Source organism: Chelonia mydas, chromosome 5, assembly GCF_015237465.2.
Source record: "Chelonia mydas isolate rCheMyd1 chromosome 5, rCheMyd1.pri.v2, whole genome shotgun sequence".
In the NCBI taxonomy this organism is placed as follows: domain Eukaryota; kingdom Metazoa; phylum Chordata; order Testudines; family Cheloniidae; genus Chelonia; species Chelonia mydas.
This window is the reverse complement of record NC_051245.2, coordinates 101,388,476-101,414,917: the sequence shown is the minus strand read 5'-3', so window position 1 is coordinate 101,414,917 and position 26,442 is coordinate 101,388,476. Positions and strand designations below refer to the sequence as shown.

Here is a 26,442-nt window from a genome sequence, read left to right as displayed (position 1 = left end):
TTAAACAGAGGAGGAAAATCCAAAGTCTTTCTGGCACTACAGCAGGATAAGTTCCAGGACTAAAGCATCAGAAACGTGGCACCAAAAGGCTCAGTCCACTAATAGACTTTCAGGGCCAAGACACGGTGCTCGCAGGATTGGCTGTCCTTTTTTAAAACTTTAAAGTGTTGCTTTAGGAAATCTCAATGTACAGTTGATTGCACATAAATAGAAGAATAAGAAGATCCAGTGATCCAGCATCAGCAGATGCTCGTGCAGTCGACTCAAGGAAACCTCATTACGGCCCGTCTTCATAAACAAAGCACGGACACTGATGTTTGGAATCTTGATGTTTCCAGGCAGTAATGGCTTCAGGTAGTTTCAAAGTCAAAGTCTTAGTTTATTTTTTGAATCAATAAGGAGTGTGGCACTGAATGAAACCCACTAGCTACCAAATTGTCCTCAATCTAGGCCTAAGAATGGGCTTCCAAGGTTTCAGTGATGAAGGTGTCTGCATTCAAGGATACCTTGGTTAGGTGACGTGTTTCAGAGATGACAAAAGGCACTTCAGTTTCTTCTCAGAACCCTAGCCTGGAAAAGTGAACAGTTCTACTGATTTCATCTGGAGGAACTCCCACAGAAGGAATGTCTATCTATTGCCTCAGTTGACTATCTCTGCAGATCCTGGGAATTAACCACAGGTAGGTATCACTTGACTACTGAAATTACACAAACTAAGTGTCTGACACTGGAAAGATTCCAGAAAAGGAGACACAGATGTAAGGATGCTGATTCAGTATACTCCCAAGGATCATGGGGCTATACCATCTCTAACAATGAAGAGTCAACGGTGTCCAGTTCTCAGCACCACCCTCAATCTATTTAGACAGATCTGGGAATCTTTAATCACTTACGCTCGACACAGAGCCTCATTGCATGTGATTCTTCTGAACCTGTGGTGCAGGATCTCAGCACTGGGCTGGGGAAGTGAGGAAACAGATCGACAGAGTGAGACAGGTACCCAGAAATCACCTACTACAGGACAGGCCCCACAAGGAAAATAACAGAACACTACTGGCCATCACGTATGGCCCCCAGCTAAAACCTCTCCAGCGCATTATCAACGATCTACAACCTATCCTGGAAAACGATCCCTCACTCTCCCAGACCTTCAGAGACAGGCCAGTCCTCGCTTACAGTCAGCCCCCCAACCTGAAGCAAATACTCACCAGCAACTACACACCACACCACAGAAACGCTAACCAAGGACCTAATCCCTGTAGCAAACCTTGTTGCCCACTCTGTCCCCGTATCTACTCTAGTGACACCATCGGAGGACCCAACCACATCAGCCACACCATCAAAGGCTCATTCACCTGCACGTATACTAATGTTATATATGCCATCATGTGCTAGCAATGCCCTTCTGCCATGTACACTGCCCAAACCGGACAGTCCCTACGTAAAAGAATAAATGGACACAAATCGGACATCAGGAATGGTAACATACAAAAGTCAGTGGGAGAACACTTCAATCTTCTTGGACATTCTCTAACAGATTTGAAAGTAGCTATACTTGAACAAAAAAATTTCAGAAACAGACTTCAAAGAGAAACAGCAGAACTAAAATTCATTTGCAAATTTAACACCATTAATTTGGGCTTGAATAGAGACTGGCTCATTACAGAAGCATCTTCGCCTCTCCTGGAATTGTTTGGGAGTGGACTACATCCACCCTGATCGAATTGGCCCTGTCAACACTGGTTCTCCACTTGTGAGGTAACTCCCTTCTCTTCATGTGTCAGTATATTTATGTCTGCATCTGTAATTTTCACTCCATGCATCTGAAGAAGTGGGTTTTTTTACGCACGAAAGCTTATGCTCAAATAAGAAAAGATAAAGTAACTAAAAAGCTAGAAGACTGATTTGAACTAACACTAAGGCTGCTGGGGGAGGAGAGTTAATATGGAAATGAGACACTAATAATACATATGTATAAGAAAAGACAACAAAAAGTTATAAATGAGTTTGTGTAACAAAGGAAGATTGAAGCTGTCCAGTGCTGGAGGTGACTGTAATGAGACCATCCTGATCAACTTCCCTCTTGTGAGTAACTGATCACTACTCGCTGAGTGTTTGGTCTTAAAAAATATTTGTTAGACCCATCTGTTGAGTGACTCTTAATCCAACACTGCTTACACTGTTCACCGAATCATTTCATGCAAGTGTTTTATCAGAGTCAATTGTGCCAGATCCTCAACACCAGACTGTCAATCCAGATGGATCCAGAGATCAAACACCACTTACACTTGTGCTAGATCACTTCAAACAAGTGGTACACCAGCCAATAGTGCCAAATCCTTAGAACTGGACTTGCATGATTCAGACTGTTGTGGGGATGTTAATGCCATGTACAAAGGGGGTACCCGATGACTTCATCAAGTACTTCACCACATTCTATGGTGCCAGATCCTAGGCAATTGACTTGGCTGACCTAGAGGGATCTGGGGCCCTAGTGCCTCTTACAGTGGGCACCAAACTACTTCTGATTCTCCCATGGCAGCATGTCAACAGTTTCAGGACCTCAGCAATGAACTGGGTCTACCTACAGGGATTCCGGACCTCAGCAACATGCTGATTGTGCCAGAACCTCTGCGCTGGATTAGCTCTACCCAGTCACACCCTGGGGCTTTGGTGTCATATCAACAATGCTGGAATTTCAGTGCTGGATTAGGTTGACCTGGACAGATCCAGGGACCTAGCTGCTGTATCTACTGTGCTGGAATCTCAGTACCGGGCTTTGTCAGTCAGGTTAAGACCATGGACCTGAATGTTGCATGATCTGGAAATAGAGTCACTTGCCTAGCGAATCTCTAAAGTCAATGATGGACTTACACATTGTCAGACTTAGTTTCTGGGACTTGAAGAGCTTCCCATCAGCAGGGTGTGGCAGCCCTCCTGCTCCACGTGGGTCCAGATGACATATGACAAATGGGTATCATTTCTATTTTGTTCTTAAATTAAGAAACCTGTGTTAATTAACTGAGAATCTAACTAAAATAAAAATAGCCCTGAGAAGGCAGAAGAAAAGAAAAAACTGACAAGGAATGAACTGAGGACACCGTGTGTGAAATGAGCTCACTGAACCTTTGGCAGTTAAGAAGGAACCCAGGAGCAGTTGGGTGCATTCCTCCAATAACCTGAGAATTGCCCACCGAGGAGGCAGAGGGAGGGATAACTGACCTCAATGAACACCGCTCTTCAGAAGATTCTGTAACTCAACAATGGGAACTGCCAATCCCACAAATGGAAATAAGCAGAGGACACTTGAGGAAAAAACAACATTCATTCAGATTAAACTATTGACACAGAATCAGTACTTAAGTTAACCACCTTGATTAATACTTCCTCAAACCATCTGAACAATACACCTTCAAGTCCATTCACTGAGAGGAAGCAAACATCAGTTTTAATCCTAACTCAAAAAGTATTTAAACTTTCAATGAAGTCACAAAAACTGACTGCAAAAACTACAGATTGACAATTTGGCATCTCAAAGGAGAGAATTTTGAATCTTCTTTAATAGTTTGAATTGGATACACAGATGCTTCAAAAAGGAATAAATCATGAAGATTCTGATCCCAAACTTCACAGTAATTAGGAATGTCTAAAATCGGTCACATTGGCTCCTGACAAGCACTGGTCCATAAAGAACACAGTTCTCAGGGTTTGTCTACACTTACTGGGAATCGATGAGCAACGATCGATGCATTAGCGGTCAATTTAGCGGGTCTAGTGAAGACCCGCTAAATCGACTGCAGATCGCCCTCCCATAGACTCCTGTACTCCATCAGATCGAGACAAGTAAGGGGAGTCAACGGGAGAGTGTCTCCCGTCGACATTGCGTAGTGTGGACCCCATGGTAAGTAGATCTAAGCTATGTCGGTTTGAATTACATTATTCACGTAACTCAAATTACGTAGCTTAGATCGACTTTTCCTTTTAGTGTAGACATGGCCTTAGACTGCTAAAATTCATAAAAAAAAATTCTGCAATGATTTCTTCAATGATTTCTAGTGTTCTAGAGCCCTTAAAATATCAAGAACAGGACTGAAAGCCCTGGTCTACACTAGGACTTTAGGTCGAATTTAGCAGCATTAAATCGATGTAAACCTGCACCCGTCCACACGATGAAGACCTTTATTTCGACTTAAAGGGCTCTTAAAATCGATTTCCTTACTCCACCCCTGACAAGTGGATTAGCGCTTAAATATCGGCCTTGCCGGGTCGAATTTGGGGTACTGTGGACACAATTCGACGGGATTGGCCTCCGGGAGCTATCCCAGAGTGCTCCATTTTGACCGCTCTGGACAGCACTCTCAAGTCAGGTGCACTGGCCAGGTAGACAGGAAAAGAACCTTTTGAATCTCATTTCCTGTTTGGCCAGCGTGGCAAGCTGCAGGTGACCATGCAGAGCTCATAAGCAGAGGTGACCATGATGGAGTCTCAGAATCGCAAAAGAGCTCCAGCCTGGACCGAACGGGAGGTACGGGATCTGATCGCTTTATGGGGAGAGGAATCCGTGCTATCAGAACTCCGTTCCAGTTTTCGAAATGCCAAAACCTTTGTCAAAATCTCCCAGGGCATGAAGGACAGAGGCCATAACAGGGACCCGAAGCAGTGCCGCGTGAAACTGAAGGAGCTGAGGCAAGCCTACCAGAAAACCAGAGGCGCGAACGGCCGCTCCGGGTCAGAGCCCCAAACATGTCGCTTCTATGATGAGCTGCATGCCATTTTAGGGGGTTCAGCCACCACTACCCCAGCCGTGTTGTTTGACTCCTTCAATGGAGATGGAGGCAATACAGAAGCAGGTTTTGGGGACGAAGAAGAAGATGATGATGATGAGGTTGTAGATAGCTCACAGCAAGCAAGCGGAGAAACCGCTTTTCCCGACAGCCAGGAACTGTTTCTCACCCTGGACCTGGAGCCAGTGCCCCCCGAACCCACCCAAGGCTGCCTCCTGGACCCAGCAGGCGGAGAAGGGACCTCCGGTGAGTGTACCTTTTAAAATACTATACATGGTTTAAAAGCATGTGAAAGGATTAATTTGCCCTGGCATTCGCGGCTCTCCTGGATATACTCCCAAAGCCTTTGCAAAAGGTTTCTGGGGAGGGCAGACTTATTGCGTCCTTCATGGTAGGACACTTTACCACTCCAGGCCAGTAACACGCACTCGGGAATCATTGTACAACAAAGCATTGCAGTGTATGTTTGCTGGCGTTCAAACAACATCCGTTCTTTATCTCTCTGTGTTATCCTCAGGAGAGTGAGATATAATCCATGGTCACCTGGTTGAAATAGGGTGCTTTTCTTCAGGGGACACTCAGAGGAGCCCATTCCTGCTGGGCTGTTTGCCTGCGGCTGAACAGAAATGTTCCCCGCTGTTAGCCACAGGGAGGGGGGAGGGTTGAGGGGGTAGCCACGCGGTGGGGGGAGGCAAAATGCGACCTTGTAACGAAAGCACATGTGCTATGTATGTAATGTTAACAGCAAGGTTTACCCTGAAAGAGTGTAGCCAGTGTTTTATAAAATGTGTCTTTTTAAATACCGCTGTCCCTTTTTTTTTCTCCACCAGCTGCATGTGTTTCAATGATCACAGGATCTTCTCCTTCCCAGAGGCTAGTGAAGATTAGAAAGAAAAAAAAACGCACTCGAGATGAAATGTTCTCCGAGCTCATGCTATCCTCCCACACTGACAGAGCACAGCCGAATGCGTGGAGGCAAATAATGTCAGACTGCAGGAAAGCACAAAATGACCGGGAGGAGAGGTGGCGGGCTGAAGAGAGTAAGTGGCGGGCTGAAGAGAGGGCTGAAGCTCGAATGTGGCGGCAGCGTGATGAGAGGAGGCAGGATTCAATGCTGAGGCTGCTGGAGGACCAAACCAGTATGCTCCAGTGTATGGTTGAGCTGCAGCAAAGGCAGCTGGAGCACAGACTGCCACTACAGCCCCTGTGTAACCAGCCACCCTCCTCCCCAAGTTCCATAGCCTCCACACCCAGACGCCCAAGAACGCGGTGGGGGGGCCACCGGCCAACCAGCCACTCCGCCACAGAGGATTGCCCAAAAAAAAAGAAGGCTGTCATTCAATAAATTTTAAAGTTGTAAACTTTTAAAGTGCTGTGTGGTATTTTCCTTCCCTCCTCCACCACCCCTCCTGGGCTACCTTGGTAGTCATCCCCCTATTTGTGTGATGAATGAATAAAGAATGCATGAATGTGAAGCAACAATGACTTTATTGCCTCTGCAAGCAGTGATCGAAGGGAGGAGGAGAGGGTGGTTAGCTTACAGGGAAGTAGAGTGAACCAAGGGGCGGGGGGTTTCATCAAGGAGAAACAAACAGAACTTTCACACCGTAGCCTGGCCAGTCATGAAACTGCTTTTCAAAGCTTCTCTGATGCGTACCGCGCCCTGCTGTGCTCTTCTAACCGCCCTGGTGTCTGGCTGCGCGTAACCAGCAGCCAGGCGATTTGCCTCAACCTCCCACCCCGCCATAAACGTCTCCCCCTTACTCTCACAGATATTGTGGAGCACACAGCAAGCAGTAATAACAGTGGGAATATTGGTTTCGCTGAGGTCTAAGCAAGTCAGTAAACTGCGCCAGCGCGCCTTTATACGTCCAAATGCACATTCTACCACCATTCTGCACTTGCTCAGCCTGTAGTTGAACAGCTCCTGACTACTGTCCAGGTTGCCTGTGTACGGCTTCATGAGCCATGGCATTAAGGGGTAGGCTGGGTCCCCAAGGATACATATAGGCATTTCAACATCCCCAACAGTTATTTTCTGGTCTGGGAATAAAGTCCCTTCTTGCAGCTTTTGAAACAGACCAGAGTTCCTGAAGATGCGAGCGTCATGTACCTTTCCCGGACATCCCACGTTAATGTTGGTGAAACGTCCCTTGTGATCCACCAGAGCTTGCAGCACTATTGAAAAGTACCCCTTGCGGTTTATGTACTCGCCGGCTTGGTGCTCCGGTGCCAAGATAGGGATATGGGTTCCGTCTATGGCCCCACCACAGTTAGGGAATCCCATTGCAGCAAAGCCATCCACTATGACCTGCACATTTCCCAGGGTCACTACCCTTGATATCAGCAGATCTTTCATTGCGTGGGCTACTTGCATCACAGCAGCCCCCACAGTAGATTTGCCCACTCCAAATTGATTCCCAACTGACCGGTAGCTGTCTGGCGTTGCAAGCTTCCACAGGGCTATTGCCACTCGCTTCTCAACTGTGAGGGCTGCTCTCATCTTGGTATTCATGCGCTTCAGGGCAGGGGAAAGCAAGTCACAAAGTTCCATGAAAGTGCCCTTACGCATGCGAAAGTTTCGCAGCCACTGGGAATCGTCCCAGACCTGCAACACTATGCGGTCCCACCAGTCTGTGCTTGTTTCCCGAGCCCAGAATCGGCGTTCCACAGCATGAACCTGCCCCATTAGCACCATGATGCATGCATTGTCTGGGCCCATGCTTTCAGAGAAATCTGTGTCCATGTCCTGATCACTCACGTGACCGCGCTGACGTCGCCTCCTCGCCCAGTATCGCTTTGCCAGGTTCTGGTGCTGCATATACTGCTGGATAATGCATGTGGTGTTTAATGTGCTCCTAATTGCCAAAGTGAGCTGAGCGGCCTCCATGCTTGCCTTGGTATGGCGTCCACACAGAAAAAAGGCGCGGAATGATTGTCTGCCGTTGCTCTGACGGAGGGAGGGGCGACTGACAACACGGCTTACAGGGTTGGCTTCAGGGAGCTAAAATCAACAAAGGGGATGGCTTTACATCAAGGAGTATTTCAGGCAGGACTTCAAGGAGGGTTCCAATAAGAAATGGTGCACCTAAGTTATTGTTCTTATTGGAACAAGGAGGTTAGCCTGGCCTCTGATTGATACATGGCTAGATTTACCTCGCTGCACCTTCTCTGTGAGTGACTGCAGTGTGACCTAGAGGAATGAGTCCCCTAGATGGGGGAGGAGGCAAATGAGTACAAAACAAATCTGGTCTATTTCTTGTTTTGATCCACTCCATCTATCTTTTACATCTTTGGCTGGCAGCAGACGGTGCAGAAGGACTGCATGCCATCCACATCTCATGGCTGCTCGGCAGAAGATGGTACAGTACGACTGCTAGCCATCATCATCTCTTGCCTGCCCGGCAGAAGATGGTACAGTACGACTGCTAGCAATCCGTATTGCCTGCCTGCTCACCGTAAGACGGTTCAATAGGACTGACTGCAGGACTAAAGAGAATGACCTGGTCAAGTCACTCCAAATTTAGTCCCTGTGCCCATGTCTGCCCAGGCGCTCCCAGCCGACGTGGCCAGGAGCACCTCAGACATGACGAGGACGGCTACCAGTCGTACTGTACCGTCTGCTGCCAGAAGGCAATGGGTTGCTGCTACTATGTAGCAATGCCGTACCGCATCTACCAGCACCCAGGAGACATACGGTGATGGTTACCTGAGCGGGCTCCATGCTTGCGGTGGTATGGCGTCTGCACAGGTAACTCAGGAAAAAAGGCGCGAAACGATTGTCTGCCCTTGCTTTCACGGAGGGAGGGAGGGAAGGGGGGCCTGACGATATGTACCCAGAACCACCCGCGACAATGTTTTAGCCCCATCAGGCATTGGGATCTCAACCCAGAATTCCAATGGGCAGCGGAGACTGCGGGAACTGTGGGATAGCTACCCACAGTGCAACGCTCCAGAAGTCGACGCTAGCCTCGGTACTGTGGAAGCACTGCGCCGAGTTAATGCACTTAATGCACTTAGAGCATTTTCTGTGGGGACACACACACTCGAATATATAAAACCGATTTCTAAAAAACCGACTTCTATAAATTCGACCTTATTCCGTAGTGTAGACATACCCAAAGATTCTCATTTTTAACAAATCCAACAATCTGAATCAGATGAACCTAGAATTAGTGCATCTTAAATTGGATAACTAAAGCAACTCCTCTCCATTAAATTATGAGGATAGACAATCACAAGAAAAATATTAATATGCAAACACTTTAGATGCATGTAACTTCATGGAAATTCAGCATAAGCAGCAAGACTGTTAAGTTTCAGCTTACTGCTCATTTTGCAATGGATGGAATCCCTTTCTAAATTTGGAATCTGGTCCCGCATTGATGCAACTGAGTAACTTCATTCACTAAACTCAACTGGATTTATGTGACCACAGTTACACACGTTTGTTTGTTTGCTTGCTTGCAAATTGGGCACTTTCAGTTGTGCTGCATAAAAGGATAAGAACGGAAAGCCAAAGGGTAATTTCCCCTTCCTGCAACAAGTTTTTGCAAGACAAATCTCACTCATGTGATAAGCAGTTGCTCATACCCACAAGGAGAGCGTGGAGAAGAATCTTGAAGGTAAGTAGAAACCATTTGAAAAACACTATAAACACAAGCCATAAAATAGCCTCTAATATTAATTTATCACTCAATTTTGCAAACACTTACACACAAGTAACTACGCTCAAGTGATAAGTCTTGTTGGATTCTTAATCCCCCTTTCCTTGGTCCTGTTTAGTGAACTGGCTGGGGTAGGAGTCCAAGCCTCTACACCAATTTTTAAGGAAATGTTTTGTGGGGGAACGGTTGGTGTATGTAGAAGAGTGACAAGAAAGGAGTTTGAATTTTTCTGTGTGTGTTAGAGAGCTTTCTCCTTTAACCCTCTCCAAGAAAAATGGGAAGGTGGAAGTCATCTAGAAATCCACAGAAAGTTGGTTTGTGTAGGTTGATGCCAGCGAGCAGTTACTGAAGGGAAAATTACCATTATTACTAAACATGCGCCTAAATAAGCTTTTTTTCCCTCTGTATTCTTAATTAAAGAGCTACAGGAATTAAGCCTAAAGGCACCAAGTCGGGCAGCCATACAAACATTTGAGAATAGCAGCTGCAATATTTCTTCCCCTCCCTTCTCCCTCTCTGCTCCAAAATATAAAGCCCACAAGAGTATGACTTTACTTGAGTATCAGTATCTGCAGTAGCACCTGGCCACACCATCAGTTTGGGGATAGGGCCGGGGATACCAAGGCTTCAAAACATCAATACCACTGCCAAAAATAAAGAACAGAAGTAACAGCATCCCCCAGCTACCCAGCTTTGACCATATAGCAGCTGACTCAATAGGATGCCATGGCCATGTGCCCTGGGGCTTGGGTTGGGGTTGACTCCAGGGATGTAGTAATGTTCCAACACCAAGTACCTCCTCATGTGACTTCTCCAACAGAGACACATTGATGCCTTCGGAGGCAAACTCCCGCAGCGGCAGCAGCTGGGTAAGCGCTGTTGGCAAAGAATACATAACATTCTGATGCTATTTAGGATGTTTATTTCATTTCCTTGTCTAATGCCTTTTCCCCTGCAATTAACAGCTGCCTATGTTTTTTTTAAAAAAACAGGATGCTTACTGCTTTATGTTCACCTGTTGCATGATTCAGAATTCCACCTGATGGCATAGAACTGCAGGAGGGGGGGGTACCCTGTGTAAACATTATTTTGATTACGGAAAACAATCTATTCACACACTTATCTTGGTCAGGCTCAGGAAAAGAAAGGACAAACAAGACTAATACTTCATATTTACTCTATTTAGATGTTGATATGTATTGGTCACCAATGTAGAAATTTCCCAACATCTTTTTTTGAGCACGATGATCCAAAGTGATAACATTTTCCTGTGTAGTACTGAGGGCCCTCAGCTCTCAGTTAAATCAATGGGAGACGAGGACCTTCTGCACATCTCAGGATCAGACCTTGTATCTTTTATCCTAGCCTCACTAAAATTAAGATCTGTGGTGATTTTACAGGCATCACTGCCAAAAGTTCAAGATTATCGGCTGGACAATCAGTTTCATTAACTTGGGAGCAATAAACATGATGGTCAGTGCAGGATCTAAAATGCATCATTTCCAAAGCCCACTGTCACAGGCTCATCAGATTTTACATGCCGATAATAAATCCAGACTATATAAGAATATTAACAATTAGCATTTGTGAGTAAACTAAAATTCAGCTGTAATTAAAGTACTTTACGTTAAAACACAAAGTTGTCTTCTGTCATCAATAACCATATACTTTAAGGATAGATTTTTTTTAAACATATATTTTTGTTTAAATTAAAACAAATAAGTTAAATAATAGTTAATTTTTATTATTCTGTGAGCTCACACCTTGTTTATGAGGGTTAATTTTAGGAGCAGCAATGAACTTAACTCTAACATTCATAAAAAAAAAATCTTTGCATTGGTTTGGATAAAAACATACCACTTCATCTTCAAATCCTCCAGCCAGCACAAGTGAATAAGCTCCATCATTACTGCGTCCATGGATTCCACCAACATGGGGTCTGTGAACGCCTGCTTCACTCACCTTGGGTAATAAAATTAATAGAGGAAATCTTTAAGATAACTTCTTGAAGCAACTGGCCAACTATATTAATTTTTAACAATTCATTTATTGTTTAACGAAGTATAATTCTATGTGAAGAGGCAGTCTGCATAAAAGGTTAATATGAAACTGCCTAAGGAAGAGAGGATTTTATGTACTTTTAGGAGGAACAAAGTCACAAAGGCAGTCTGCGGTGAGCAAACATTTTGCCCTGAGGGCCACATCGGGGTTCCAAAACTGTATGGGGGGCTGGGTAGAGATGGCTGTGCCTCCCCAAACCCTAACCCTATCCGCCCCCTCCCACTTCCCGCCCCCTAACTGCCCCCCTCAGAATCCCCAACCCATCCACCCCCCGCCACTCCTTGTTTCCTGACCACCCCCTCCTGGGACCCCCTTCCCCTAAGCGCCCCCCTGGGACCCCACCCCTATCCAATCCCCCGCTCCCTGACCCCTATCCACACCCCCACCCCGACAGGCCTCCCTCTAAAGCTTCCTTTCAGAATGTGGCCCTGTGAACATGGGCGGAGGACTCAGGAGGAGCAGGGGCAGCCACACAGCCGGAGAGATGCGGCGGTTTCCCTTTCAAAGCGCCGCTTCTCTCTGGTGGCCTGGTGCTCCTCCTGAGTCATCCACCCGCGTTCGCCGCGCTCTTGCCACCTGTCCCCTGCGGCTGCTGGTGAGCCTCCCTTCCTGCTCTCCCCTGCTCCCACAGTGCAGCCCCCTTCTGCGCTGGCAGCATGGTGAGCTGAGGCTGCGGGGGAGGGGCCGGGGGCTAGGCTCCCCAGCCGGGAGCTCAAGGGCCGGGCAGGACGGTCCCGTGGGCCATAGTTTGCCCACCTCTGGTCTAGGGCCCAATTCACTGAACAGTGATTAGAGGTGGCTGAGTGAGGGGATTGAATCACCCATTCCAGCTGTATGTGGGACCCAGCTTTAAAAAGCATGCAGGCTCCCAATGACTGGTAAGACATGTGGCTGGTGAGACTAAGGCAATTAGCTAGTTGAGTTTGCCAGCAAAAGGACAGTAGGGAGATAAGGAAAGGAAAACCACAGAACCCTAACCTGCAGCTACTCTATACGGAAGAGCCCACAACTGGACAGAAATAATGTGTCACCAACACCACTGCTAGCTAGCTCTAACTCTGTCTGTACCTATTGGGGCCACTGCCAGACAGGCATCTTGACTCTGGAGGCTTCCACCCTGGCCCTGTCTTGACTTGCTCGGAACATGGCCTGGCGGGAGAACCCACTAGTGTGTTGGGTGTCTTCTGGGAGTCCCTCAGGTAGGTGAGCAGCAGGTAGAAGTGACTCATTTGGGTAGCATCTAGGAGCATGAGCACTTCATTGACAGGGCACACATGGAAACACCTGGGACAGAGAATACTAACCAACTTCAGATGACTACAGCATCACTAGAGGAGGAAGGAGAATTGGCACCTCTACAGGGAGGAGATTGGTTGCTGGTCACCTCGGGCAGCAGACAGTGCTTCACCCCCATGCAGGTCCCCCATCCATCATGGTCAAGAACCAGTATGCAGTACTGGCCATAGGAGGTAAGGAGCAGACCCCAATAACTGAGGAGGAGGAGCCATCTTCTCCCAAGACTGGGAGGCTCACCTTCACCACACCCCAGAGAAGAAAGCATAGGGTGCTGGTAGTCGGGGATTCCCTTCTGAGGGAGACAGACATCCATCTGCCAATCTGATATAGCGTCCCAGAGGTGTGCTGTCTGCCTGGAGCCAATATCAGAGATGTCACAAAAAGGTTGCCAAGACTAATTCATCCCCCTGACTCTATCCCATGCTGCTCATCCACATGGGCACTAAGAATGCTACCAGGTATAATCCTGAGCAGATCAGCAGTGAATACAGGACTCTGGAATTGAGGATGAAGGAGTCGGGGACACAGGTTGTGTTCTCATCCATCCACACAGTTGAGATTAAGGATCGAAGTAGAGAGACATATCATGGAGATGAATGCATGGCTGCATAGATGGCATCAATGGGAAGGCTTTGGCTACCTCAACCACAGGTAGCTGTTCTAGGAAGGACTGCTAGGAAGAGATGGGGTCCAACTGACCAATAAGGGGGAAAGGATCTTCATATACCAACCTGCCAACCTACTGAGGAGGGCTTTAAACTAAGTTCAAAGGTTGGAAGTGACAAAAGCCCACGAGTAAGCGTAGGAAAAACAACCCTAATGGACAGTCAGATATTGGGGCAGGGGGAACATGGAAAATTACAATAGGGTCACAGGAGCAAGAATGAGATCAGTGAGGGAATCTGCTCAATATCTTAGGATGTCTATACACAAATGCAAAGAGTATGGGGAATAAACAAGAACAAGAACTGGAAGTATTTATAAATAAGCTAAATTATGACATAATTGGCATCACAGGGACTTGGGATAAATCTCGAATGAAATATTGGTATAGAGGGGTATAACTTGTTCGGGAAGAACAGGCTGAGAAAAAAAGAGAAGTGGTGTTGCATTAAACATCAAAAACATATACATTTATTCTGAGGTCCAGAAGGAGGTGAGAAACAGACCGGTTGAAAATCTCTGGGTAAAGATAAAATAGGCAAAAATAGGAGTGAGGTCAAGATAACGGGTTACTATAGACCACCAAATCAGGAAAAGGAGATGGAGGCATTTCTAGAACAAACAACAGAAATATCCAAAACACAAGCCTTGGCAGTAATTCTAGACATCTGCTGGAAAAGTAACACAGCAAAACACACACTTTCCAGTAAGTTCTTGGAATGTATTGAGGAAAAACTTTTGTTTCAGAAAGTGTAGGAGGTAACCAGGAGGACAGCCATTGTAGACTTGATTCTGACCAACACAGAAGAATTTCTTGTGAATTTTAAGGTGGAAGGCACTTTGGGTGACAGGGATCATGACAGATTTCATGATTCTAAGGAAAGAAAGGAACTAGAGCAGCAGAATAAGGACAATGGACTTCAAAAAAACACACTTTTAACAAAATCAGAGAGGTCCTATAAAGAAAATCTAAGGGAAAAATGAGTTCAAGAGAGCTGGCAATTCACAAACAGACAATATAAAGGCATAACAGCAAGCTATTCCAATGCAAAGGCAAGATAATAAGAGGTCAATGTGGCTCCAAGAGGAACTCTTTAATCAAAAAGGAATCCTATAAAAAACAGAAACATGAACAAAGTGCTAAGGGTCACTGAAAAAGAACAACACAAGCACATAGGGACAAAAGCAGACAGGTTAAGACACAAAATGAACTACACCCAATAAGAGGAGCTTCTATAAATTCATCTTTCTTAATTGAAGACAACTGGCAGTTTTTCAAAGAGACATTATTAAAGGCACAAGAGCAAACTATCCCACTGCGTAGGAAAGAAAGGAAGTATGTCCAGAGACCAGCCTGGCTCAACCAGGAGACCTTCAATGATCTAAAACTCAAAAAAAGAGTCCTACAAAAAGTGGAAACTCAGCCAGAATTACAAATTACATAGTTATGTAGGGACAAAATTAGAAAAGCCAATGCACAAAACGAGATCAAACTAGCTAGAGACATAAAAGGAAACAAGAAAGCATTATACAAATACATTAGAAGCAAGAGGAAGACCAAGGACAGAGTAGGCCCGTTACTCAATGAGGGGGGAAAGACAATAACAGAAAATGTGGAAATGGTAGAGGTGCTTAATGAATTCTTTGTTTCGGTTTTCACCAAGAAGGTTGGTGGCGATTGGACATCTAACATAGTGAATGCCAGTGAAAATGAGGTAGGATCAGAGTCTAAAATAGGGAAAGAACAAGTCAAAAATTACTTAGACAAGTTAGATGTCTTCAGATCACCACGGCCTGATGAAATGCATCCTAGAATACTCAAGGAGCTGACTGAGGAGATATCTGAGCCATTAGAAATTATCTTTGAAAAGTCATGGAAGACGGGAGACATTCCAGAAGACTGGAAAAGGGCAAATATAGTGTTCATCTATAAAAAGGGAAATAAAGACAACCCAGGGAACTACAGACCAGTCAGCTTAACTTCTGTACCCGGAAAGATAATGGAGGAAATAATTCAGCAATCAATTTCCAAACACCTAGAAGATAATAAGGTGATAAATAACAGTCAGCATGGATTTGTCAAGAACAAATAGTGTCAAACCAACCTGATAGCCTCCTTTGACAGGGTAACAAGCCTTGTGGATAGGGGGGGAAGTAGCAAATGTGGTATATCTTGACTTTAGTAAGGATTTTGATACTGTCTCACATGACCTTCTCATAAACAAACTACGGAAATACAACCTAGATGGAGCTACTATAAGGTGGGTGCATAACTGGTTGGAAAATCATTCCCAGAGAGTAGTTATCAGTGGTTCACAGTCATGCTGGAAGGGCATAACGAGTGGGGTCCCGCAGGGATCAGTTCTGGGTCCAGTTCTGTTCAATATCTTCATCAATGATTTAGATAATGGCATAGAGAGTACACCTATAAAGTCCGCGGACAATACCAAGCTGGGAGGGGTTGTAAGTGCCTTGGAGGATAAGATTAACATTCTAAAGGATCTGGACAAACTGGAGAAATGGTCTGAAGTAAATAGGATTAAATTCAATAAGGACAAATGCAAAGTACTCCACTTAGGAAGGAACAATCAGTTGCACACATACAAAATGGGAAACGACTGCCTAGGAAGGAGTACTGGGGAAAGGGATCTGGGGGTCACAGAGGATCACAAGCTAAATATGAGTCAACAGTGTAACGCTGTTGCAAAAAAAAAAAAAAAAAAAAAAGCAAACATCATTCTGAGATGTATTAGCAGGAGTATTGTAAGCAAGACATGAGAAGTATTTCTTCCGCTCAACTCCACACTGATTAGGCCTCAACTGGAGTATTGTGCCCAGTTCTGGGTGCCACATTTCAGGAAAGATGTGGACAAACTGGAGAAAGTCCAGAGAAGAGCAACAAAAATGATTAGAGGTCTAGAAAACATGACCTGTGAGGGAAGATTGAAAACACGGGGTTTGTTTAACCTGGAGAAGAAAAGACTGAGAGGGGACACGATAACAGTTTTCAAGTACATAAAAGGTTGTTAAAAGGAGGAGGGAGAGAAACTGCTCTTCTTAACCTCTGAGGATAGGACAAGAAGCAGTGGGCTTAAATTACAGCAAGGGAGTTTTAGGTTGAACATTAGGAAAAACTTCCTAACTGTCAGTGGTTAAACACTGGAATAAATTGCCTAGGGAGGTTGTGGAATCTCCATCACTGGGGATTTTTAAGAGCAGGTTGGACAAACACCCGTCAGGGATGATCTAGATAATACTTAGTCCCCTGATATGAGTGTAGGGATCTGGACTAGATGACCTCTCGAGGTCCCTTCCAGTTCTGTGATTCTATAACTCTATTTGGCACTGTGGAGGTCTCAGCTCACATACTGCATCCAATTCTGGGCACCACATTTTAGGAAAGATGTGGACAAATTGGAGAGAGTCCAGAGGAGAGCAAAAAATAAATATAGGGTTTAGAAAACCTGACCTATGAGAAAAGCTAAAAATTGGCATGTTTATGCTTGAGAAAAGATTACTGAAGGAGGACTTGATAACAGCTTTTACATACGTTAAGGGCTGTTATAAAGACGACAACTGATTGCTTTCCATGTTCACTAAAGTTAGGATAAGTAGTAATGGGCTTAATCTGCAGAAACGGAGATTTAGGATAGATATTAGGAAAAACTTTCTAACTAAAATGGTTGTTAAATTGTACCATAAATGGGCACAAACCTAAAGGCTTGGTGGATTACGCACCTAAGAAAATATTTACCATTTACTTAAGGAAATTTAAGCGTTGCATTTTAGCCATCTTTTAATTGCTGATTGTTTCATACCTGATTTAGATCTATAAAATTACATTTAAAAACTACATTAAAAAACCACAGAGGCTGAAAAGTCAAGTACTGAAAAGGTAGCAAATGTCAGAATTAAGTATGCCAGTTACAACCTTAATTCAATACCATTATACATATGCACTGTAATACAATCTTTAATTGCACGATCATGTACTATTTATTTCAGAGGCTATCTTCCTCTTTCAGTGCACAGGATGGATAGTGCTCACTGAATAGAAATTCAATATTTGTTTTTATCCTCAAAATTGAATGTGTGGCCCCCATACTTTATTCACCACATATCATCAAAACTCTGAACTGAATACAGAAGAGGAGGTTACTTACCTGTAACTTCAGGTTCTTCAAGATGTGTGGTCCCTATCTGTATTCCACTGTGGGTTCCATATGTGCAAAATGCGTCAGGAGCCAGAGAATTTGAAAGTAGTGTCCGTTGTTTCCATGCATGCTTCCTGGATCACCCTGTGCCTCTGATCCAAGGGATAAAGGGGAGGGCGGACCAACTGCCTCTCCAATTCCTTCTCCACTGTAGATAAAAGAAGATCCAAAGAAGAGGGGAAGGAGGGTAGATACTGAAATACAGACAGGGAGGTCTGTGCAAAGGACAGGTGTTCCAAAGGAGGCATCAGCAGAGGAGCACTGGACTAGGTCAAAGTGTCTTCTAAAGGTGTGAACGGAGCTGCACATGTCCCTCCTTCATATCTGTAAAGCAGCTATCTCCTAAAGCAATGCCACAGTCACTACAATGAGCTCTAACCCCATGGAGGGATAGGGTTTCGACAGTTGATAGCAGAAGCTCATGGGGTGGCAGTTTGGAGAGTATACTGACTCAAGCCATGCTTGGAGGCAACAAAGGTAAAGTCTTGTGAAAGGAGTGATCTGAGTGCTGGAGACCAAATGCCCCAGGAGAGAGAAAGGCAAGTCCTAATTGGTACTCAAGGGCTGTTTGTGATCTGGGCTATAATGCTGTTCATGGTCTGAAACTGCCTTTGGGGAAGTAAGCTCTTGCAGTGACCAAATCCAGGGTGGCGCCAATGAAGTCCAGGGACTTCCTAGGTGTCAGAACAGATTTTTCAGGGAAGAGAGGAGGTATAGCATCATTAAGAGTTGACATATGGGCCTCCTATTGTGACTTGGCAACAAGGAGCCAGTTGTCAAGGTAGGGGAAGACAATGAGACCGAGGTGTCTGACGTGAGCTGCCAGTACAGCAAATACTTTGGTGAAGACCATGGGGGCGGTCGCTAGGCCAAAGGGAAGTAATCTGTACTGAAATGGTCTGGGCCTACTACAAATCTGAGGAAATGTCTGTGGGTGGGATGAATATATACATGAAAGTTGGCATTCTTCATATCGAGAACTGTAAATCACATGTCCTTCTCCAGGGATGCTATTAGAGAGGCCAGTGTGACCATATAAAACTTGAGTTTGCAAATGAAGCGGTTGAGGTGGCACAGGTTGAGAATTGGTCTCCATGCACCCTTCTTTTTTGGGTATAAGGAAATAAGTTGAGTAAAAGTCACTCTCTTGGTACTGAGGAGGGACATGTTCTATCACTTCTCAATCAAGAAGAGGAGGTAGAGATGCAAACTTGATCGCACAGCCAAAGCAGATGTCATTCAGCACCCACTGGTCTGTGGTTAATGCACTCTAGGTGTTGAGAAACAGTGCTAGACAACCTCCAAATGGCATGTGAAGGTCAGGCGATGTTGGACTTAGGGACTCACAGCCTCAAGGTCCCATTAAAAAATAGCACATGGTCACTGAGATTGGGATACCAAGCCTGTTGCCTCAGATGTAGGGAAATGGGTCCTTTGAATCCTTTGCCTTTTGCCTGGTGGTTTGAAGGGTCTTGGATACAAAAATTGCTGAGCCATGGGTCTAGGTCTAGATGACTGTCGATGGATCTTCCTCGTGGGGGCACGTTTCAGAGTAGCAGCCGTCTTAGTCTGTATCCGTAAAAAGAACAGAAGTACTTGTGGCACCTTAGAGACTAACAAATTTATTTAAGCATAAGCTTTCATGGGCTAAAACCCACTTCATCGGAGACTTGCAGTGGAAAATACACTAGGAAGATACACACACACACACACACACACACACACACACACACACAGAGAACATGAAACAATGGATGTTATCATGCACACTATAACGAGAGTGATCAGTTAAGGTGAGCTATTACCAGTAGGAGGGGGGAGGGGAAAACCTTCTGTAGTGATAATCAAGATGGGCCATTTCTAGCAGTTGACAAAAACGTGTGAGGAACGGTAGGGGGGAAAAATAAACATGGGGAAATAGTTTTACTTTGTGTAATGACACATCCACTCCCAGTCTTTATTCAGGCCTAAGTTAATTGTATCCAGTTTGCAAATTAATTCCAATTCAGCAGTCTCTCGCTGGAGTCTGTTTCTGAAGTTTTTTGTTGTAATATTGCGACTTTTAGGTCTGTAATCGAGTGACCAGGGAGACTGAAGTGTTCTCCAACTGGTTTTTGAATGTTATAATTCTTGACATCTGATTTGTGTCCATTTATTCTTTTGCGTAGAGACTGTCTGGTCTGGCCAATGTATATGGCAGAGGGGCACTGATGGCACATGATGGCATATATCACATTGGTAGATGTGCAGGTGAACGAGCCTCTGATAGGGTGGCTGATGTGATTAGGCCCTATGATGGTGTCCCCTGAATAGATATGTGGACACAGTTGGCAACGGGCTTTGTTGCAAGGATAGCTTCCTGGGTTAGTGCTTTTGTTGTATGGCGTGTGGTTGCTGGTGAGTATTTGCTTCAGGTTGGGGGGCTGTCTATAATCAAGGACTGGCCTATCTCCCAAGATCTGTGAGAGTGATGGGTCGTCCTTCAGGATACGTTGTAGATCCTTGATGATGCGTTGGAGAAGTTTTAGTTGGGGGCTGAAGGTGATGGCTAGTGGCATTCTGTTACTTTCTTTGTTGGGCCTGTCCTGTAGTAGGTGACTTCTGGGTACTCTTCTGGCTCTGTCAATCTGTTTCTTCACTTCAGCAGGTGGGTACTGTAGTTGTAAGAACGCTTGATAGAGATTTTGTAGGTGTTTGTCTCTGTCTGAGGGGTTGGAGCAAATGTGGTTGTATCATAGAGCTTGGCTGTAGACAATGGATTGCGTGGTGTGGTCTGGGTGAAAGCTGGAGACATGTAGGTAAGCATAGCAGTCAGTAGGTTTCTGGTATAGGGTGGTTTTTATGTGACCATCGCTTATTAGCACTGTAGTGTCCAGGAAGTGGATCTCTTGTGTGGACTGGTCCAGGCTGAGGTTGATGGTGGGATGGAAATTGTTGAAATCATGGTGGAATTCCTCAAGGGCTTCTTTTCCATGGGTCCAGATGATGATGTCATCAATGTAGCGCATGTAGATTAGGGGCATTAGAGGACGAGAGCTGAGGAAGCGTTGTTCTAAGTCAGCCATAAAAATGTTGGCATACTGTGGGGACATGTGGGTACCCATAGCAGTGCCGCTGATTTGAAGGTATACATTCTCCCCAAATGTGAAACAGTTATGGGTGAGGACAAAGTCACAAAGTTCAGCCACCAGGTTTGCCGTGACATTATCGGGGATACTGTTTCTGACGGCTTGTAGTCCATCTGTGTGTGGAATGTTGGTGTAGAGGGCTTCTACATCCATAGTGGCCAGGATGGTGTTATCAGGAAGATCACCGATGGACTGTAGTATCCTCAGGAAGTCAGTGGTGTCTCGAAGACAGCTAGGAGTGCTGGTAGCGTAGGGCCTGAGGAGGGAGTCTACATAGCCAGACAATCCTGCTGTCAGGGTGCCAATGCCTGAGATGATGGGGCGTCCAGGATTTCCAGGTTTATGGATCTTGGGTAGCAGAAAGAATACCCCTGCTCAGGGTTCTAGGGGTGTGTCTGTGCGGAAACTACACCATCTGTGCAAGAAACTCCCTGAAAAAGCACAAGAGTAAATCTGCACAGACACACCCCTAGAACCCCGAGCAGGGGTAAGGAAGCAAAGGCTCCTCTTGATCAGAGTCTCCCCATGAGAAAGCTGATTCCTGTTCCAGAGGCGGTATCATTGGTGCTGCTGGAGGGAACATATATCTTGAGAAGGGATCAGGAGATTAACTTCTCTGAGCAGTGACTCTCCGGGTGGTGAAGATGAAGCAACAGGTTCCGACCTGGATCATGCAGCAGTGAGGAGGAACATGTGAGGTGGTTGGATGTTATTTTCAAATTTTCCCGCTCTGGACACATGCTGCACACATGTAACCCATAGTGGAATACAATAGGGACCATCACTAGAAGAAAAATTATTAAGTTCCTTGGGGGTTTTCTATGGTACTCTTGATATCATCTTGGTCTTTACAAACATTTATGAAATTTTTCTTCACAACACCCTGTGTGTTGAGGTGGTTTTATTATCCTCATTTTACCCATGAGGAACTGAGGCACAGATTTTAAGGCCAAAATTGTCAACTGTTAGTTTCACAACTTGAGAAGCCATTAGTCTGAGCTAGCAGAGTACTTAGCACTTTGTATATTTAGAGCGCTGCTCCCATTGACCTCAGTTCCTTTTGTCAGTGAACAGCACTTTTGCAAATCTCACCCCAGGAATGAGTACCTCAGCCTGAGTACCCAGAAAATGAGGAACACACAATGCTCACTTGTGAAAATTTTGGTTTACGTGACTTGCCCAGCTTTCAATAGGAACTCTGTGGCAAAGGCAGGGATAAAATCCAGTTTTCCAGAGTAGCACTAAATGCCTTTAAATATGAGATTGTTCTTTTTCTTCCTGCAGTTCCCTTCCTTATTCTCCACACTTTTTCAACTTCTGCAAAAATGAAGCACAAAACAGGGGTCCTACAGACCACATCAACAGTTGCATGGGCATTTCCTAACTTCTGAGTATTTGACTTTTCAACCTTAACGTCTAATAAACTATGTTAAAATAATGTTATTTTATATGTTTTTTAAAAACTTAAAACTTGAAAAAACTTAAATTTCATCCTGTGGAATCATGTGGGGTTATCAGCAGGGTTAGGATTTTTAGCTCCATAGCACAGTCCTTCACCACTGGAGCCAATGAAGTAACTGGTAGCTTTAGAAGAATTTTCTATGTGGACTTGCCACTAGTGGAGGAATAAAGTCATACAATTTGCCATTGGATTTCATAGTTAGTTATTTGAGTCGATGCTAGCCACGGTATTAAGAACGCACTCCGCCGACCCACTGCACTTAGTGGGGACATATACAATCGACTGTACAAAATCGCTTTCTAAAGATCGACTTCTATAAAATTGACCTAATTTCATAGTATAGACATACCCTTAGAAAAGTTGTTTTTTTATTTATAACTTGAGAATATTTGATCTGGAAGTCAACGAGAGATATTAAACACAGAACTCTGCAATTCCATTTTTATAGATCAACTTTTCAGAATACAATTGGACTTTGAACTACTTATTTTCATTCTCTTCATAAATGTGTGTTTTGAATAGGACATGATGATCATAGAATATCAGGGTTGGAAGGGACCTCAGGAGGTCATCTAGTCCAACCCCCTGCTCAAAGCAGGACCAATCCCCAACTAAATCATCCCAGCCAGGGCTTTGTCAAGCCTTAAAAACCTCAAAGGAAGAAGATTCCATCACCTCCCTAGGTAACGCATTCCAGTGCTTCACAACCCTCCTAATGAAAAAGTTTTTCCTAATATCCAACCTAAACCTCCCACACTGCAACTTGAGACCATTAATCCTTGTTCTGTCATCTGCTACCACTGAGAACAGTCTAGATCCATCCTCTTTGGAACCCCCTTTCAGGTAGTTGAAAGCAGCTATCAAATCCCCCCTCATTCTTATCTTCTGCAGATTAAACAATCCCAGTTCCCTCAGCCACTCCTCATAAGTCATGTGTTCCAGTCCCCTAATCATTTTTGTTGCCCTCCGCTGGACTCTCCCCAATTTTTCCACATCCTTCTTGTAGTGTGGGGCCCAAAACTGGACACAGTACTCCAGATGAGGCCTCACCAATGTCGAATAGAGAGGAATGATCACGTCCCTCGATCTGCAGGCAATGCTTCTACTTATACAGCCAAAAATGCCGTTAGTCTTCATGGCAACACGGGCACACTGTTGACTCATATCCAGCTTCTTGTCCACTGTAACCCCTAGGTCCTTTTCTGCAGAACTGCTGCCTAGCCATTTGGTCCCTAGTCTGTAGCAGTGCATGGGATTCTTCCGTCCTAAATAGAGAACTCTGATAGCCTGAAAGTCTGTCAAAATATCACAAAACATTCTATAATGGAAATTACACTTTTTCTAACAAAAGTTTTAAGTGGTTACTCAAATGCAACAAGTATTTTTGTGAAAAATACACAGAGATGGAGAGCCATAGCGTAATTTTAGACTAAACAGAAATTACTTAACCTTGTCATTCTCAGATGGCTGTGTCTATGGTACAGCTCACCTCAGTGTCACAGTCAGGAAGGGTCTGTAGAACTAGACTGGAATTCAACTGCCTCACTGCTACCACAGAGGAACTGTCACAACTGCATAGTTAAGGTTGACTTTTGCCCTTAAAAAGGAATTCAACCTCTTTATTATGATTAATACACTGAATCCTTCCTAAACTAACAGGTTACACTGAGTACTGAATGAATTTTCAGATAACATATAAGTAAATGGTAAATAGCTTTAATTAATTTTTTTTATGAGATTACAGGTTTGGTTGATAAAGGTAATAGGGTTGATGTAATATACTTAGATTTCTGTAAGGTGTTTGAACTTGGTACGGCACAATATTTTGATTAAAAACGAGAATATAAAATTAATATTGCACACATTAAATGGATTAAAAATTGGCTAACTGATAGGGCTCAAAATGTAACTGTAAATAGGGAATCATCACTGAGTGGGTGTGTTTCATCAATAACCTAGGAAAAAAACATAAATCATCCTTGATAATGTTCGAAGATGACACAAAATTGGGGGAGTGGTAAATAATGAAGCAGATAAAGGACTGAGTCAGAGAGATCTGAATTGCTTGGTAAACTGGGTGCAAGCAAATAATATGTATTTTAACACAGCTAAATGTAAATATGTGTACATCTTGGAACAAAGAACGCAGGCCATACTTACAGGATGGGACTTTATCCTGGGAAGCAGTGACTCTGAAAAAGATTTGGGGGCCCTGGGGGAAAAAATCAGTTGAACAGGAGCTCCCAGTGTGACACAGAGCTAACGTGATCCTGGGATGCATAAACAGGGGAATCCTGAATAGCAGTAGAGAGGATATTACATCTCTGTTTTTGGCACTGGGAGAATGTTGCTCTGGTGTCCACAATTCAAGGAGGATGCTGATAAACTGGAGAAAGTTCAGAGAAGAACCACGAGAAGGATCAGAAGATTAGAAAACATGATGTATAGTGACAGATTCCACGAGCTCAATCTAGTTAAGCTTAACAAACAGAAGGTTAAGGGTTGACTTGATTCCAGTCTATAAGTATCTACATGGGGAACAAATATTTAATAACTGGCTCTTCAATATAGCAGAGAAAGGTATGACACAATCCAGTGGCTGAAAATTGAAGCTGAACAAATTCAGACATGGTGATAGCTATTAACCATAAGAACAATTTATCAAGGGATGTAGTGGATTCTCCATCATTAACAATTTTAAAATCAAGATTGGATGTTTTTCTAAATGATATCCTCTAGGAATTATTTTGGGGATGTCGTGCGGCCTGTGTTATACCAGAGATCAAATCAGATCATCAAAATGATCCCTTCTGCTCTTGTAATCTATGAAAATTCCGTGCGCACAACACTGAAACAACATTCTCAACTGTAAGTTCTCTTTTTTCAAAATAGAATTTGTAAAACAGATCATGTTCCTAAATGTGGCATAAGAGCTTGATTTAACCCTCTTACATTAGTTTTATGCTGGTGTAACTCTATTGACATCAGTATAAAATCAGTGCAAAGGAGTGAAAAATCAGGGCAAAAGATCCTTGATTCCACCAAGAAAGTAGGTTATGTTACCCTGGATTTGTTCTTCCTTTTACAAAACACTTTACTTGTCTGTACAGCAAATAATTAAAGTTAGATAATTTGTATTTAGGATAAATCCCTATTCTTGGTGCCTAGAATTTTTTGCAGGTTTGTGGCTGTGCATAAAAGGTATATATTTCACTAATAAAAAGCATATTATCTAAATATCTTCTAAAAGGAAACGCGAGATAATAGGCTCTCTCTTACACACTGTAGATGCTCAAACTGTGATTTTGTAAGGCCTGGTCTACACTACGAGTTTATGTCAGATTTAGAAGCGTTACATTGAATTAACTCTGCAGCCCTCCACACAACAAAGCCATTTTTTTCGACATAAAGAGTTCTTAAAACAGATTTCTGTACTTCACCCGAATGAGGGGATTAGCGCTAAAATCAACATCGCCGTTTTGAATTAGGGTTAGTGTGGACGCAATTCGAAGGTATTGGCCTCCGGGAGCCATCCCACAGTGCACCATTGTGACGCTCTGGACAGCACTCTGAGCTCGGATGCATTGGCCACGTGTACAGGAAAAGCCCCGGGAACATTTGAATCTCATTTCCTGTTTGGCCAGGCGAGCTCATCAGCACAGGTGACCATGCAGAGCTCATCAGCACAGGTGATCCTGCAGTCCCAGAATCAAAAAAGAGCTCCAGCATGAACCGAAGGGAAGGTACTGGATCTGATCGCTGTATGGGGAGAGAAATCCATGCTATCAGAACTACGTTCCAAAAGACGAAATGCCAAAACATTTCAAAAAAATCTCCGAGGCCATGAGGGACAGAGGCTACAGCAAGGATGCAACACAGTGCCGCGTGAAACTTAAGGAGCTCAGACAAGCGTACCAGAAAACCAAAGAATCAAACGGACGCGCTGGGACAGAGCCCCAGACATGCCACTTCTACGCTGAGCTGCATGCATTTCTGGGGGGGGGGCTGCCACCCCACCCCTGTCCGTGGACTCCGATGATGGGGTACTCTCCGCCATGCCTGAGAATTTTGCAGATGGGGAAGATGATGAGGAAGAGGACGAACTTGAGAAGAGCACACAGCACACCGTTCTCCTCAACAGCCAGGATCTTTTGCTCACCCTGACTG

General features: G+C 44.4%; 1 protein-coding gene across 6 annotated transcripts in view; it reads right to left on the bottom strand.

Annotated features, from left to right (window-relative positions):
* The window catches only part of UHRF2 (ubiquitin like with PHD and ring finger domains 2), a 176,340-nt gene that overhangs the window by 30,825 nt on the left and 119,073 nt on the right, over nt 1-26,442 (bottom strand). For 3 of the 6 annotated variants that reach the window (XM_037901916.2, XM_043547578.1, XM_037901919.2), the window contains 2 exons: nt 11,309-11,413; nt 10,453-10,524 (listed from right to left, as the gene is read on the bottom strand). The exons of 1 other annotated variant lie outside the window; for it this stretch is intronic. In XM_037901916.2, coding sequence (XP_037757844.1) covers nt 10,453-10,524; nt 11,309-11,413 — 177 coding nt within the window. The remainder of the gene's footprint in view (nt 1-10,452; nt 10,525-11,308; nt 11,414-26,442) is intronic. 2 more of the 6 variants (XM_037901917.2, XM_043547579.1) reach the window with 1 other exon arrangement.